Genomic DNA, 18,111 nt, shown 5'->3' with positions numbered 1-18,111 from the left:
CAAACATTGTGTCAACCTTGATACAGTAGTAACATCACTATATCAAATATTGTGTCAACCTTAATACAGTAGGTACACCTCTATATCAAACATTGTGTCAACCTTGATACAGTAGGTACATCTCTATATCAAACATTGTGTCAACCTTGATACAGTTGGAACATCGCTATATCAAACATTGTGTCAACCTTGATACAGTTGGTACATCGGTATATCAAACATTGTGTCAACCTTGATACAGTTGGTACATCTCTATATCAAACATTGTGTCAACCTTGATACAGTTGGTACATCTCTATATTAAACATTGTGTCAACCTTGATACAGTTTGTACAACTCTATATCAAGCATTGTGTCAACCTTGATACAATAGGTACATCTCTATATCAAACATTGTGTCAACCTTGATACAGTTGGTACATCGCTATATCAAACATTGTGTCAACTTTGATACAGTAGGTACATCTTAAAATCAAACATTGTGTCAACCTTGATACAGTAGGTACATCTCTATATCAAACATTGTGGCAACCTTGATACAGTTGGTACATCTCAAAATCAAACATTGTGTCAACCTTAATACAGTAAGTACATCACCATATCAAACATTGTGTCAACCTTGATACAGTAGGAACATCGCTATATCAAATATTGTTTCAACCTTGATATTGTTGGTACATCTCTATATCAAACATTGTGTCAACCTTGATACCGTTTGTACAACTCTATATCAAATATTGTGTCAACCTTGATACAGTTGGTACATCGGTATATCAAACATTGTGTCAACCTTGATACAGTTGGAACATCGCTATATCAAACATTGTGTCAACCTTGATACAGTTGGAACATCGCTATATCAAGCATTGTGTCAACCTTGATACAATAGGTACATCTCTATATCAAACATTGTGTCAACCTTGATACAGTTGGTACATCGCTATATCAAACATTGTGTCAACTTTGATACAGTAGGTACATCTTAAAATCAAACATTGTGTCAACCTTGATACAGTAGGTACATCTCTATATCAAACATTGTGTCAACTTTGATACAGTTGGAACATCTCTATATCAAACATTGTGTCAACCTTGATAGAGTAGGTACATCTCTACATCAAACATTGTGTACATCTCTATATCAAACATTGTGTCAACCTTGATATACAGTAGGTTTTTTAAACATTGTAACAACTCTATATCAAACATTGTGTCAACCTTGATACAGTTGGAACACCTCTATATCAAACATTGTGTCAACCTTGATACAGTAGGTACACCTCTTTTTTAAACATTGTGTCAACCTTGACACAGTTGGTACATCTCTATATCAAACATTGTGTCAAACTTGACACAGTTGGTACATCTCTATATCAAACATAGTGTCAACCTTGATACAGTTGATACATCTCTATATCAAACATTGTGTCAACCTTTATACAGTTAATACATCTCTATATCAAACATTGTGTCAAACTTGACACAGTTGGTACATCTCTATATCAAACATTGTGTCAACCTTGATACAGTTAATACATCTCTATATCAAACATTGTGTCAACCTTTATACAGTTAATACATTTCTATATCAAACATTGTGTCAACCTTGATACAGTTAATACATCTCTATATCAAACATTGTGTCAAACTTGATACAGTAGGTACACCTCTATATCAAACATTGTCTAAACCTTGATAGAGTTGGTACACTAGATGGTAATAAAAAACATAAATTAACGCATTCTCCTACTTTTGTAACAATAGGACTAACTTGTAAGTAATAACAAAAGTTAACATTTTAAAATGTTTATGGTAAATCGTTTGTCATATAATGCATGTAAATATACAAGGATTCTAATTCCATTATTTTACAAAGAACATCATTTTCACATTGCAAAGACATACTCTCGGTCCCAGACGTTAAACTTCCGCATATTTTTTGATCAGAGAAGTCTATGTTCAGGTCAAGATAATCCCCACGGCAACCCTCAGTTTCCCCAAATCAAAGTCCACTAGTATCATCTGTACTTCACAAATGTCGCTGCTATACCGCTCGATAACATAGGTGCATGTCCTGAAGTCGTCATAATCAGAAGGGTAATTTGGTGTGTAAATCCATCCTTCCAACTTCCTAACTGTAGCATCACATTGTGCAACTGAAACAAACAAGGTTTTACTTAATTATTACGATAAAAATAGGAAAATATCATTAAAATAACTAATAATAAGTAGGCAAACAACGACTTGTAAAAATAAGGAAGAGTTTTATTGATGGTGGAACATGCAACATCAAGGAGGCAGACCAATGATGTATTGAAACATGTGATATGTTTCACCATCAATAGAACCCTATGATTATAAATCATTATTGGCTTCCCTATTGTTAACTTAGCAGAATGTTCTTCATTACTCAATATATTGAAAGAACTATTTAAGTCTTTCACTGTTTGTGGCCTCCTTCCTTGTGGCTCAGCGGTAAGTCAGTGGGCCTACAGTACACACACACACACACACAGAGAAAATAAAACGAGTTTCGAAACCTTCGGTTGACAAAATACAATTAGCAAATTGTGAAGCAATGTCAGTGCTACCTTTGTTTTTAGCCTGGCATGGCCAGGTGGTTAGAGTGCTCGACTCGTCCTCTCAGCCGTGGTGATGTTATAAAGTTACAGTCGATTGTACTATTTGTTGGTAAACGAGTATCCTAAGAGCAAGTTTAACTACTTATACCTAGTGTCTCAGTACTAAATCAGGGACAATCAGGGTGAGTATTCTTTGAGTAGCTTTGTGTGAAATGCAAAGCAAAACCGTTTACATAAAACACTCACGGAGAAACATGTGATTTTTCATAATTACATACATCTCGCTTATTACATGCCATATATGGCTAAGCTTGACTCGGACTATGGATCCAGTATTCGGGTTCCTTTAATCCCTCCCCCCCCCATCTCATCGAAAAAAGCTTAAAAAAAAGCTACGCTAACATATTTCGTTCTGACAGGAGTAACCCAAAATATGACAGTGTGTGCTGTTAACTAGCGACATTTCTTGCGCTTTATTAGGTCAGCAGTTTTGTGCGAATGTCTTAAATCATTTGTTTGAGCAATACATGCGGGCCCGAGGGGTGCGGGTTCGAATCCCGGTCGCGCTAAACATGCTCGCTCTTTCAGCTGTCGGGGCATTATAATGTGACGGTCAATCCCACTATTCGTTGGTAAAAGAGTAGCCCAAGAGTTGGCGATGGGTGGTGATGACTAGCTGCCTTCCCTCTAGTCTTACACTGCTAAATTAGGGACGGCTAGCGCAGATAGCCCTCGAGTAGCTTTGTGCGAAATTCACAAAAACAAAACACTTGAGCAACACGATTTCTTTAGAAATAATTACTTGAAATATCTCACAGATAATTAAATCATCTAGCAATGAAAGAAATGATAAATAAACTAATTATTTTTCATAATTTTGCAAATTGACATGTTTTTATTAATTCGTTGAAAAAGTATTGACTTTATTGGCCACTTGCATCTCAGAATATTTTACTTAATACAACATTTTAAGGCTAAAATAAGAATTATGTAATTTGTCCCATACATATCTCGTTCTGGTGCGCTATAGGGGGATGTTTGTTTTCCCATGGCAACGAAAGATAAAGAAATAATATTAGAATAAAACAAATGTTCCATACTCGAACACCATTGGATAATGACAGTTAGGCCTAATAACTATAATGCATAATTAGCAAATGTTATAATTCAAATAAACATTTGATTGCAATCACATCCTGTAATATCTGACGCTCAATTGAAGCAAATAATAACATATTTATCAGGGTATAATCAGTTAGCTTGTTTATAAGTTCAAAATAAAGTATAGTCAACAGATATGTAACTGGTATTACGTCTTGCAAAAAAAATATTTATTTGTTTGTGTTTTATTTATTGTTAATTGTAAAACTTTCGATAGCTCAGCTATGTTTTGTTCACTGCGTCACGTAGTCAGCAGAGGGCGTTTCGCTTGAAAACACTTCTATTGTTCTGTCTTTAATCTAAACTTTCTACCTCAGACTTATCGTTGTAATGCGTGACAAGTGCGTCTTAAAAGCCTCCCAGTGGCTCAGCGGTATGCCTGCGGAGTTACAACGCTAAAAACCGGGTTTCGATACCTGTGGTGGGCAGAGCACAGATAGCCCATTGAGTAGCTTTGTGCTTACTTAAAAAAAAGCTATTATTTAAATGCCCCCCCGCTAGTACAGCGGTATCTCTCCGGATTGACAACGCTAAAATCAGGGGTTCATTTCCCCTCGGTGGGCTCAGCAGATAACCAAATGTGGCTTTGCCATAAGAAAACACACACACGCGTATTAGATAGTGAAAAGAAATTACACGAAATCCCGGATTACTTTAAGTTTAAATCAGCCGCGGGGGCGTTGTAGTGCGCGGTTAATCCCACTATTGTTTAATAAAAGAGTAGCCCAAGAACTGGCTGTGGATGGTGATGATTAGCTGCCTTACCTCTAGTCTAACACTGCAAAGTTAGGGACGGTTAGCGCAGATAGTCCTCGCGTAGCTTTCCGCAACATAAAAAAAAACGAAAGATAAAACAACCTCACCAGTAACAGGGTTGTCGGTGATACTCCCTACATAAACAATAGCCACTATAAAATGATGCTTTGTTAAACAGCAACTTGTCGTGATACTTATGTTAACACAGCAAACTAACAGTAGAATTACTATGTAATATCGCAACATATTACTGTGGTTTTGCTGTAAAAATACGATTTTCTATAACACTGCTTCTTAATACAACCATTCAGTGGCTCAGCGGTGAGTCTGAGAGGTTATAATGTTAAACATTGAGTTTCAATACCAGCAGTGAGCACAACACAGCCCATCGTGTAATTTTGTACTTGGCCTCAAATCATTACAATAATTTTTAATTTATTGTTACTAATCCTACTTCATTGTTATACTCACTTGAAATACAGTTTCTAACATCTTAGATTTACACAATTTTAAAGAAACACCTGCGACACGCGAATCTCAAATAACGACACCAAGTGTTTTTCAGACATTAAAACATCGACTTAGTCCGATAATGGTGTAAGTTTCTAACCCTTTTGTTGAGTAATAATATTCAGGTTCTCATTATGATTAACAATCTGAGATTTACACTTTAATGGTCAGCCTTGAGCTATCAGAAAAAGAAGACCAGACTAACCTGTTCTGGGGTTTCTGAGGTCACCCTGTAAAACAAAACACACATTCGTGAGAAGTGACAGCAAAAGGAAGCTAATTAGAAGACCATGAAAGCATGATAAAACAGCTACAATAATTAGTTAATATTTCCACAGACTTGATTTCATTCTGCTATGAATAAAAAGACCGTTCTTTAATTAAGAATCTTTATTTCAAAACATATAATCGTGTAAAACCATTCTGTTAAAATTCATTAAAAGGCGCGGAATGATACATAACGTTGAACTGGAATTAGTTTATTTCTTTCAAATTACTCCACGCTATTTAACTGTTTCTACTCCATACTAAGCCTTCAAAAGTAAATATATATATATATATATATATTTAAAATCGCCGATACCTTCTAGAAAATATCGAAACTTACACACAACTGTGTCATTAATTAAAATAAAAAAAACAAAAGCAAATGTAACGTTTTCTCATTTTGTAGAATAAATTTCAACATGTTAATACTCTAATAAGTTTTGATGAGCATCGATTCTGCGGATTGTTTGTTTGTTTGTTTTGAATTTCACGCAAAGCTAAACGAGGGCTATCTGCACTAGCCATCTTTAATTTAGCATTGTAAGACTAGAGGGAAAGCAGCTAGTTATCACCACCCACCGCCAGCTCTTGGGCTACTCTTTTACCAACGAATAGTGGGATTGGCCGTGACATTATAACGCCCCGACGGCTGAAAAAGCGAGCATGTTTGGTGTGATGGGGATTCGAACCCGCGACTCGCAGGTTACGAGTCAAACGTCTTAACCGCTTGGCCATGCTTGGAATTTCAAACATCGGTCTTTTTATATATGATTTATGATAGTATTGTCTTAACTTGTGTATGATATGAAATCCAGTCTATCGTTTCCACAGAATTGGGCCCGGCATGGCCAGGTGGTTAAGGCACTCGACTCATAATCTGAAGGTCGCGGGTTCGAATCCCCGTCACACCAAACATGCTTGCCCTTTCAGCCGTGGGGACGTTATAATATGACCGTCAATCCCACTGTTCGTTGGTAAAAAACTAGTCCAAAAATTGATGTTGGGTGGTGATGACTAGCTGCCTTCCCTCTAGTCTTACACTGCTAAATTAGGTCCGGCTAGCGGAGATAGTTCTCGTGTAGCTTTGCGCGAAATTTAAAAAACAAAACAAAACATTTTTTATAGAAATCAAGTCGAGACAAGTCTTCCGCATGTTAAAATAAAAATGTTATAAGTAGATTGCAAACGATAACTTATACTTGTTGCGGTTTCAATACGTATAAATAGTTTATGTTCTTAAAACAACAAAGTTTAACTGTTTCTAATGTTTTTCATTCTCCATAATTCAGTGTCAATGAAGATTTCTTAAGAAGTGAAAGTTACAAGGAAGAAAGTCATCGTCCCAGGATAATGTGGTTAAAACGCTTCGAGTTCATTTTATGTGTGTATGAATGTAATGATATTAACATGTAAGGTTTAACATGTTAAAGAGTTTGATGACCCTTGTTTGATGTTAGTCCCACGATCAAAACGTCTGATTGCTAATAAATATTCATAATCATGACTGTACGACCGTTTGTGTCGTTCTGGACTGCAAGCCAAGAATTTATTGTTATTAACTATTGTATGATAAACCTGTTAGGTGTGGGCAGTTTCACTTTATAGTAGTAATTACAGTTACGTCATCCGAATCTATCAATCTGTGTAAGTCATTACTGGAAAACATTTCTATAGCTAACCATCTGTATTTTTTGTAATAATATACTAACAATAAAACTCATCAAGTTTATATCTGTAATGTTTTAATAATACCCTCGAAATAAAGGTTGGAGAGTTAATTATCTATAGTGTTCTAATATGTATCCTCGAGGTTAAATCTAGACAGTTATGACTTGCAATGTTTTATTAGTGTTTGTTCTCTATGTAAACTTACATTTAATAAACTATTCCAATGGTGTTCTCTATGTAAACTTACATTTAATAAACTGTTCCAGTGGGGTTCTCTATGTAAACTTACATTTAATAAACTGTTCCAGTAACTTTCTCAATGAAAATTTACATTTAATAAAGTGTTCTAGTAACGTTCTCTTGGTAAACTTACAGTTAATAAATTGTCCCATTAACATTCTCTATGCTAAATTATGGACGGCTAGCGCAGATAGCCCTCGTGTAGCTTTGCGCGAAATTCAAAAACAAACGTTCTCTATGTAAATTAACATTTAATAAAGTATTCTATAGGTAAACATAAAGTATTCTATAGGTAAACATAAAGTATTCTACAGGTAAACATAAAGTATTCTATAGGTAAACATAAAGTATTCTACAGGTAAACATAAAGTATTCTATAGGTAAACATAAAGTATTCTATAGGTAAACATAAAGTATTCTACAGGTAAACATAAAGTATTCTACTGGTAAACATAAAGTATTCTACTGGTAAACATAAAGTATTCTACAGGTAAACATAAAGTATTCTACAGGTAAACATAAAGTATTCTACAGGTAAACATAAAGTATTCTATAGGTAAACATAAAGTATTCTACAGGTAAACATAAAGTATTCTACTGGTAAACATAAAGTATTCTACAGGTAAACATAAAGTATTCTATAGGTAAACATAAAGTATTCTACAGGTAAACATAAAGTATTCTATAGGTAAACATAAAGTATTCTACTGGTAAACATAAAGTATTCTATAGGTAAACATAAAGTATTCTACTGGTAAACATAAAGTATTCTATAGGTAAACATAAAGTATTCTACAGGTAAACATAAAGTATTCTATAGGTAAACATAAAGTATTCTACAGGTAAACATAAAGTATTCTACTGGTAAACATAAAGTATTCTACTGGTAAACATAAAGTATTCTATAGGTAAACATAAAGTATTCTACAGGTAAACATAAAGTATTCTACTGGTAAACATAAAGTATTCTATAGGTAAACATAAAGTATTCTACTGGTAAACATAAAGTATTCTATAGGTAAACATAAAGTATTCTATAGGTAAACATAAAGTATTCTACTGGTAAACATAAAGTATTCTATAGGTAAACATAAAGTATTCTACTGGTAAACATAAAGTATTCTATAGGTAAACATAAAGTATTCTACAGGTAAACATAAAGTATTCTATAGGTAAACATAAAGTATTCTACAGGTAAACATAAAGTATTCTATAGGTAAACATAAAGTATTCTATAGGTAAACATAAAGTATTCTACAGGTAAACATAAAGTATTCTACTGGTAAACATAAAGTATTCTACAGGTAAACATAAAGTATTCTATAGGTAAACATAAAGTATTCTACTGGTAAACATAAAGTATTCTACAGGTAAACATAAAGTATTCTATAGGTAAACATAAAGTATTCTACTGGTAAACATAAAGTATTCTATAGGTAAACATAAAGTATTCTACAGGTAAACATAAAGTATTCTACTGGTAAACATAAAGTATTCTGTAGGTAAACATAAAGTATTCTACAGGTAAACATAAAGTATTCTACTGGTAAACATAAAGTATTCTACTGGTAAACATAAAGTATTCTACTGGTAAACATAAAGTATTCTACTGGTAAACATAAAGTATTCTATAGGTAAACATAAAGTATTCTACAGGTAAACATAAAGTATTCTACTGGTAAACATAAAGTATTCTACTGGTAAACATAAAGTATTCTACAGGTAAACATAAAGTATTCTATAGGTAAACATAAAGTATTCTACAGGTAAACATAAAGTATTCTACTGGTAAACATAAAGTATTCTATAGGTAAACATAAAGTATTCTACTGGTAAACATAAAGTATTCTACAGGTAAACATAAAGTATTCTACTGGTAAACATAAAGTATTCTACAGGTAAACATAAAGTATTCTATAGGTAAACATAAAGTATTCTACAGGTAAACATAAAGTATTCTATAGGTAAACATAAAGTATTCTACTGGTAAACATAAAGTATTCTACAGGTAAACATAAAGTATTCTACAGGTAAACATAAAGTATTCTATAGGTAAACATAAAGTATTCTACAGGTAAACATAAAGTATTCTACTGGTAAACATAAAGTATTCTACTGGTAAACATAAAGTATTCTATAGGTAAACATAAAGTATTCTACAGGTAAACATAAAGTATTCTATAGGTAAACATAAAGTATTCTACAGGTAAACATAAAGTATTCTATAGGTAAACATAAAGTATTCTACTGGTAAACATAAAGTATTCTATAGGTAAACATAAAGTATTCTATAGGTAAACATAAAGTATTCTACAGGTAAACATAAAGTATTCTACTGGTAAACATAAAGTATTCTACTGGTAAACATAAAGTATTCTACAGGTAAACATAAAGTATTCTATAGGTAAACATAAAGTATTCTATAGGTAAACATAAAGTATTCTACAGGTAAACATAAAGTATTCTATAGGTAAACATAAAGTATTCTATAGGTAAACATAAAGTATTCTACAGGTAAACATAAAGTATTCTACTGGTAAACATAAAGTATTCTACTGGTAAACATAAAGTATTCTATAGGTAAACATAAAGTATTCTATAGGTAAACATAAAGTATTCTACAGGTAAACATAAAGTATTCTATAGGTAAACATAAAGTATTCTACAGGTAAACATAAAGTATTCTACTGGTAAACATAAAGTATTCTACAGGTAAACATAAAGTATTCTACAGGTAAACATAAAGTATTCTATAGGTAAACATAAAGTATTCTACTGGTAAACATAAAGTATTCTACAGGTAAACATAAAGTATTCTACAGGTAAACATAAAGTATTCTACAGGTAAACATAAAGTATTCTACTGGTAAACATAAAGTATTCTATAGGAAAACATAAAGTATTCTACAGGTAAACATAAAGTATTCTACTGGTAAACATAAAGTATTCTATAGGTAAACATAAAGTATTCTACAGGTAAACATAAAGTATTCTACATAAAGTATTCTATAGGTAAACATAAAGTATTCTACAGGTAAACATAAAGTATTCTATAGGTAAACATAAAGTATTCTACAGGTAAACATAAAGTATTCTATAGGTAAACATAAAGTATTCTATAGGTAAACATAAAGTATTCTACAGGTAAACATAAAGTATTCTACTGGTAAACATAAAGTATTCTATAGGTAAACATAAAGTATTCTACTGGTAAACATAAAGTATTCTATAGGTAAACATAAAGTATTCTACTGGTAAACATAAAGTATTCTATAGGTAAACATAAAGTATTCTACAGGTAAACATAAAGTATTCTACTGGTAAACATAAAGTATTCTACAGGTAAACATAAAGTATTCTACTGGTAAACATAAAGTATTCTACTGGTAAACATAAAGTATTCTATAGGTAAACATAAAGTATTCTATAGGTAAATAAAGTATTCTATAGGTAAACATAAAGTATTCTACAGGTAAACATAAAGTATTCTATAGGTAAACATAAAGTATTCTATAGGTAAACATAAAGTATTCTACATTCTATAGGTAAACATAAAGTATTCTATAGGTAAACATAAAGTATTCTACTGGTAAACATAAAGTATTCTACTGGTAAACATAAAGTATTCTACTGGTAAACATAAAGTATTCTACTGGTAAACATAAAGTATTCTATAGGTAAACATAAAGTATTCTACAGGTAAACATAAAGTATTCTACTGGTAAACATAAAGTATTCTAAAAACATAAAGTATTCTATAGGTAAACATAAAGTATTCTATAGGTAAACATAAAGTATTCTATAGGTAAACATAAAGTATTCTACTGGTAAACATAAAGTATTCTACTGGTAAACATAAAGTATTCTATAGGTAAACATAAAGTATTCTATTCTAAAGTATTCTAAACATAAAGTAAACATAAAGTATTCTACAGGTAAACATAAAGTATTCTATAGGTAAACATAAAGTATTCTACAGGTAAACATAAAGTATTCTAAAGGTATTCTAACATAAAGTATTCTATGGGTAAACATAAAGTATTCTACAGGTAAACATAAAGTATTCTACTGGTAAACATAAAGTATTCTACAGGTAAACATAAAGTATTCTATAGGTAAACATAAAGTATTCTACTGGTAAACATAAAGTATTCTACAGGTAAACATAAAGTATTCTATAGGTAAACATAAAGTATTCTACTGGTAAACATAAAGTATTCTATAGGTAAACATAAAGTATTCTACAGGTAAACATAAAGTATTCTATAGGTAAACATAAAGTATTCTATAGGTAAACATAAAGTATTCTACAGGTAAACATAAAGTATTCTACTGGTAAACATAAAGTATTCTATAGGTAAACATAAAGTATTCTACTGGTAAACATAAAGTATTCTATAGGTAAACATAAAGTATTCTATAGGTAAACATAAAGTATTCTACTGGTAAACATAAAGTATTCTACTGGTAAACATAAAGTATTCTACAGGTAAACATAAAGTATTCTATAGGTAAACATAAAGTATTCTACAGGTAAACATAAAGTATTCTATAGGTAAACATAAAGTATTCTACAGGTAAACATAAAGTATTCTATAGGTAAACATAAAGTATTCTACAGGTAAACATAAAGTATTCTATAGGTAAACATAAAGTATTCTATAGGTAAACATAAAGTATTCTACAGGTAAACATAAAGTATTCTATAGGTAAACATAAAGTATTCTATAGGTAAACATAAAGTATTCTATGGGTAAACATAAAGTATTCTACAGGTAAACATAAAGTATTCTATAGGTAAACATAAAGTATTCTATAGGTAAACATAAAGTATTCTATAGGTAAACATAAAGTATTCTATAGGTAAACATAAAGTATTCTACAGGTAAACATAAAGTATTCTATAGGTAAACATAAAGTATTCTACAGGTAAAAAGTATTCATAAAAACATAAAGTATTCTACAGGTAAACATAAAGTATTCTACAGGTAAACATAAAGTATTCTACAGGTAAACATAAAGTATTCTACAGGTAAACATAAAGTATTCTATAGGTAAACATAAAGTATTCTACAGGTAAACATAAAGTATTCTATAGGTAAACATAAAGTATTCTACAGGTAAACATAAAGTATTCTATAGGTAAACATAAAGTATTCTATAGGTAAACATAAAGTATTCTACTGGTAAACATAAAGTATTCTACAGGTAAACATAAAGTATTCTACAGGTAAACATAAAGTATTCTATAGGTAAACATAAAGTATTCTACAGGTAAACATAAAGTATTCTACAGGTAAACATAAAGTATTCTATAGGTAAACATAAAGTATTCTACTGGTAAACATAAAGTATTCTATAGGTAAACATAAAGTATTCTACAGGTAAACATAAAGTATTCTACTGGTAAACATAAAGTATTCTATAGGTAAACATAAAGTATTCTATAGGTAAACATAAAGTATTCTATAGGTAAACATAAAGTATTCTACAGGTAAACATAAAGTATTCTATAGGTAAACATAAAGTATTCTATAGGTAAACATAAAGACTCCACAATTTTTCCCTTCAAAATAGCAATAATTTAACTGCCGTCAGGGTTATTGTTTAGTTTGGTTTGTATTTCGCGCAAAACTACACGAGGACTACCTGCGTTATCCGTCCCTAATTTAGGGGTGTAAGATTAGAAAGAAAGCAGCTAGTCATCACCACCCACGCCAACTCTTGGGCTACTCTTTTACCAACGATTAGTAGGATTGAACGTCACATTATAACACCCCCATGGCTGAAAGAGCGAGCATGTTTGGTGCGATCGAGATTCGAACCCGCTATGTCTATGTCTTCAACTTTGTAAATATTTTTCTATAGCATGTAATTTACAACTTATCTCCAGATTGATTTATTTTTACTATTACTCTTCAGTTTAATTTTATTCCATGTAAATGACTGCTACACAGTAAAACAAAATGTGTGCCAACGTATTTTTCTCGGGGCGGGCGTGGCCCCAATTGTTAGCATGCCAGACTGTGGATCATGGATCGTATCAAGTTGTTTCAAAAATGCGATTCATACTTTGAACCCATTAGTAGGTTGTGAAATTTCCGTCAAATCTCTCTGTTCGGTCAGACACGAGTAACCCAAAAGTTGGCGGAGGGTGCTTTGGCTAGCTGCCTTCCCTCTAATAGTCTATCATTTCAAAATTGGGAAAAATAGGTCTCTGTGTAGCCTTGCGGAAAAATTCTACACAACCAAACAAAGCAATGTTTCTCTACTACAAACTCATGACGTGTTTTAATTTTGAATCTCCAGTGTTGTATCTTTATGTGGGACAGCGTTAAGTCTATGAAGTTACAGTGCTAAAATCTGGGGATCTATTCTCCCGCTAACAGCTAGCCCAGTGGATGACCTTGCTTCAAAAGAAACAAATCTAATGGCGTTTTATTTTTATAAATATCGAATCTTTAAGTTAAAATGTTTGTAAAAAATCAACATGATTTGAGTTTAAGGTTTGAAGGGACGGTATACAAAAATAATACTGAGTCTGATAATCTACAATAATTTAAGTGCCCTAAGGGACCGTATACAAAAATAATACTGAGTCTGATAATCTACAATAATTTAAGTGCCCTAAGGGACCGTATACAAAAATAATACTGAGTCTGATAATCTACAATAATTTAAGTGCCCTAAGGGACCGTATACAAAAATAATAATGAGTCTGATAATCTACAATAATTTAAGTGCCCTAAGGGACCGTATACAAAAATAATAATGAGTCTGATAATCTACAATAATTTAAGTGCCCTAAGGGACCGTATACAAAAATAATACTCAGTCTGATAATCTACAATAATTTAAGTGCTCTAAGGTACCGTATACAAAAATAATACTGAGTCGGATAATCTACAATAATTTAAGTGCCCTAAGGGACCGTATACAAAAATAATACTAAGTCTGATAATCTACAATAATTTAAGTGCCCTAAGGGACCGTATACAAAAATAATACTAAGTCTGATAATCTACAATAATTTAAGTGCCCTGAGTTGTTGTTTTGAAAGTTATGAGAAAGTTGAAGAAAAAGTTATCACAAACGTTCTGGAATATTCTTGACTATTGTATATATTATTTCGATTTTGCCTTCATACACAATTCTATACAATGAGCTACCTGTACTGTAGCTATCACGGTACACAATTCTATACAATGAGCTACCTGTACTGTAGCTATCACGGTACACAATTCTATACAATGAACTACCTGTACTGTAGCTATCACGGTACACAATTCTATACAATGAGCTACCTGTACTGTAGCTATCACGGTACACAATTCTATACAATGAGCTACCTGTACTGTAGCTATCATGGTACACAATTCTATACAATGAGCTACCTGTACTGTAGCTATCACGGTACACAATTCTATACAATGAGCTACCTGTACTGTAGCTATCAGGGTACACAATTCTATACAATGAGCTACCTGTACTGTAGCTATCACGGTTATCGAAATCAGATTTTAACTCTTCAGCCAGATTGAGGAAAGGGTATTATCTTATGTAACCGATTGCCAGTGATATAATCCGATATGTTACTCAACAAAATTGACGTACTCAATTCAAAAGTAATTTTGTTTGCCCGGATGTGCATGGTTGTTGTTGTTTTTGCACACGTGCGAACATGGCAGGTTATAGTTAGGACTAAGTCAATGGCACAAAAGGCTAACTTTTAGTGGCATTATTGCCATTTGACTGAACAGTAAGAGTTGACTGTCACTCTTGTAACTATCATTTCCCAAAACATGAAACAAGCGTTTAATGCAAAAGGATACTTGTTATGAACATTTCGATTCACAATTTGGTAACGCTATCCTCTAGCCCAGAGCTGGCCCGAAAATGCATGCATGTTACTTATGCAGATAGAACTGTCATCTCATTGTCGTGAATATTATCGGTTAAGAATTCTGCATCGCTATGACCTATTATTAAACTAAGCAAAAGGATACTTACACAACAGCTTGCTCACACAGACCGTCTTGAAATTAGTTAAGATAGTTTACTTGCCTTCATTATGAGATTGGCCCAGCATGGCCAGGTGGATAAGGGACTCGACTCGTAATCTGAGGGTCGCGGGTTCGAATCCCCGTCGCACCAAACATGCTCGCCCTTTTCAGCCGTGGGGGCGTTATAATGGTACGGTCAATCGCACTATTCGTTGGTAAAGGAGTAGCCCAAGAGTTGGCGGTGGGTGTTGATGACTAGCTGCCTTCCCTCTAGTCTTACATTGCTAAATTAGGGATGGCTAGCGCAAATAGCTCTCGTGTTGCTTTGCGCGAAATTCAAAACAAACCAAACCACCATTAGATTATTTAACCTGACCTTCCTGCATATATAAACATCAATACCCAAATACCTATAAGAAATAGAGAGAAATTACTTGAGCATTCTCGCACTTGCAGTGAAATATACTAAAACAAAAAGTAACTCAAGGAAGTTCTAAAATATTATGAAGATAACACAATGATGAGACATTATAAATGTCGTGTGCCAAGATTGCTGAAAATGTGAAACCGAAAAACTATCTCTTTAGGCAATCGAAATTCATCTTTAGATATCAAGTCTCAAATAGACGTGTAGAGGTAATCTTTTCACGCGCAAATTATTCGAAAAGCAAAATATTATTTAGCACTAGTTTTGCATATATAGAAATATTCTTTCGATGCTAACTTGAATTTATAATAATTTTTCATTCAATAAGTTATTGTTACACCCTCCAGGAGTCTCTTCCTAATTATTCAAGTCGTTTTTTCTTTCCTCTCAGCTTTAACAAACAAGCCAAGAACATCATTAACCAAATATCTATGTGCAAGCCTAAAGTGTTGTTGCAGTTGTTTTAGAGCAAAACTACAGAATGGGCCACCTGTCCACGACAGAGAATCGACTCCCGAATTTTAGCGTTGTAAGTCCGTAGACTTAGCCCTGACCCATTTGAAAACGAAAAGGTAAACAATTCGTTTTTTATAGGAAAAATTAATGGTTTAAATATGGAAGCAAAAACCAGAAAATGATATTTGCAGTGTCTTTTGCTCTTCGTCTTCACAACAGTATTTCGAATATCCAGAGTTTCTGGTTACTCGGAAAAACACGTGCTTACTAAAATCTTTATCACGCAAGAAGTAATCTCATGACTGTGTTTTACACGTACAATCTATATTTGGTTTTTGAAGCTGACGCAAAGCAACACGAGGGCTATCTGCGCTTGCCGTCCCTAATTTAGCAGTGTAAGACTAGAGGGAAGGCAGCTGATCACCACCATTCACAGATAATACTTGGGATACTTTTCTACGAACGAATAGTGGGATTGACTATTACATTATAACGCCCCTACAGCTGAAAAGACAAGAGTGTTTAGTGTGGCGGGGATTCTAACCCGCAACCCTCAGATTACGAGTCGAGTGAGTCCCTTGTCCATCTGGCCATGCCTAGCCTTCATACAATATTTACAATATTTTTTGTAACTACACGATTTCTGGCTTACTTTGGAGTATGTGATATTATGTGTTTATATGCTATAAGTGTACAAAATATTACCTTTATTAAATGCTCTTTTTAAGGTATCTTATATGCAGAATTGCTTTATGCTATCAGCACTGTACCACTTTTTAAGAAAATGTCATTATTTTGTGTTACTTTTAACACATTTTTTAGCCTTGCCAATACATTATTTGGAGATCCTTTAAGGCGTTTGAAAATGTTTCAACCAATCTCTACTTCGATTAATACAACGGTAAATTTATGAAACTAAGACCCAAGTGGTTAGTTATTTCCTTGAGAAATAAACGATAACATACGTTTCAATGCTACTTTCAAAGCTTATAATATACTTACTGGAAATAAGATTCTACCAGTTGTTTTCCCATTGACCACAGCGCTTTTTTTCTGAGACCTAACGCCAAACTTACAAAGTCCAGTGTATAACAGAAGTAGTAATAAATGACTTTTCATCTTACTTCTGGAAGACTTACACCGCGATAAAACTCTCACGTTCTAGCTAACAGTCTGGTACAAGAGAATCCCTCAGGTGAGAAGACGTTTTTTTAGTGTGCTTTTGTTAACGCTTTGTCTTTTAAATGAACCTATACAGTAAGAGTGACGTCATTGTATCCTGATATACAAGTCGTCAACATAGAAAATAGTTCCGCCTGGTGAACATTCAAGCGTGAAAAATTACTTCTTGAGTAAAGGGTGGAAGAACTTCGTGGTAAAGTATATCTAGGTGGAGTCCCATCATCATCTGGACATTGTTAAGAAACTAGCGCGAATTAAGTTAGGACATGCGAATACAGACATCTACACCTTATATAAACAGTTATACTTTCATGAAAGTCGAAATAATTGACTATACTTCATCTAAAATTGTTTTAGAAAACGTAACAGGAAAAGTAAGGAAAAGAAGAAACAAACAGTGAAGTAATCACGTTAATGTTTTGTTAAAGTTTTAGTTCAACTGAATGTAATCATTTCTAAAGAAGCTAGATGGCCTAAGTGATACAAATGCTGCTATTGGTCATATACTTTTGATTCATGTGATACATATGCTGCTATTGGTCATATACCTTTGATTCATGTGACACATATGCTGCTATCGGTAATATGCTTTGATTCATGTGACACATCGGCCCAGCATGGCCAAGCGTGTTAAGGCGTGCGACTCGTAATCTGAGGGTCGTGGGTTCGCATTCCCGTCGCACCAAACATGCTTGCCCTTTCAGCCGTGGGGGCGTTATAATGTTACGGTCAATCCCACTATTCGTTGGTAAAAGAGTAGCTCAAGAGTTGGCGGTAAGTGGTGATGACTAGCTGCCTTCTCTCTAGTCTTACACTGCTATATTAGAGACGGCTAGCGCAGATAGCCCTCGTGTAGCTT

At 33.1% G+C, this 18,111-nt stretch overlaps 2 protein-coding genes across 2 annotated transcripts in view; both read right to left on the bottom strand.

The window, feature by feature from the left end:
- LOC143228880 (cubilin-like) overlaps positions 1-2,081 on the bottom strand; it is a 50,202-nt gene extending 48,121 nt beyond the window's left edge. Inside the window, exon 1 of the mRNA XM_076460304.1 lies at positions 1,906-2,081. Within this exon, the coding sequence (XP_076316419.1) occupies positions 1,906-1,934 (29 nt within the window). The 5' untranslated portion in view covers positions 1,935-2,081. The remainder of the gene's footprint in view (positions 1-1,905) is intronic.
- LOC143228882 (uncharacterized) lies at positions 1,906-17,293 on the bottom strand. Its single transcript, XM_076460305.1, has 3 exons — positions 17,073-17,293; positions 5,215-5,239; positions 1,906-2,156 (listed from the first exon to the last, which is right to left on the bottom strand). Exons 1-3 carry the CDS (start codon positions 17,187-17,189, stop codon positions 1,960-1,962), a joined length of 339 nt encoding a protein of 112 aa, XP_076316420.1. The 5' UTR covers positions 17,190-17,293; the 3' UTR covers positions 1,906-1,959.
- Between the last annotated feature and the right edge of the window lie 818 nt (positions 17,294-18,111).

This window comes from Tachypleus tridentatus, chromosome 10 (assembly GCF_004210375.1).
Source record: "Tachypleus tridentatus isolate NWPU-2018 chromosome 10, ASM421037v1, whole genome shotgun sequence".
NCBI classification, from domain to species: Eukaryota; Metazoa; Arthropoda; class Merostomata; order Xiphosura; family Limulidae; genus Tachypleus; species Tachypleus tridentatus.
This window is presented reverse-complemented; position numbering and strand designations above follow the sequence as displayed.

Coding starts and splice junctions, on each gene's coding strand:
- LOC143228882 (XM_076460305.1), bottom strand. CDS start 17,189: ATGAAAAGTCATTTATTACTACTTCTGTTATACACTGGACTTTGTAAG. Junction 5,240..17,072: donor CTGGTAGAATCTTATTTCCA/GTAAGTATATTA, acceptor TTTGTTTTACAG/GGTGACCTCAGAAACCCCAG. Junction 2,157..5,214: donor CCTCAGAAACCCCAGAACAG/GTTAGTCTGGTC, acceptor TGTTTGTTTCAG/TTGCACAATGTGATGCTACA.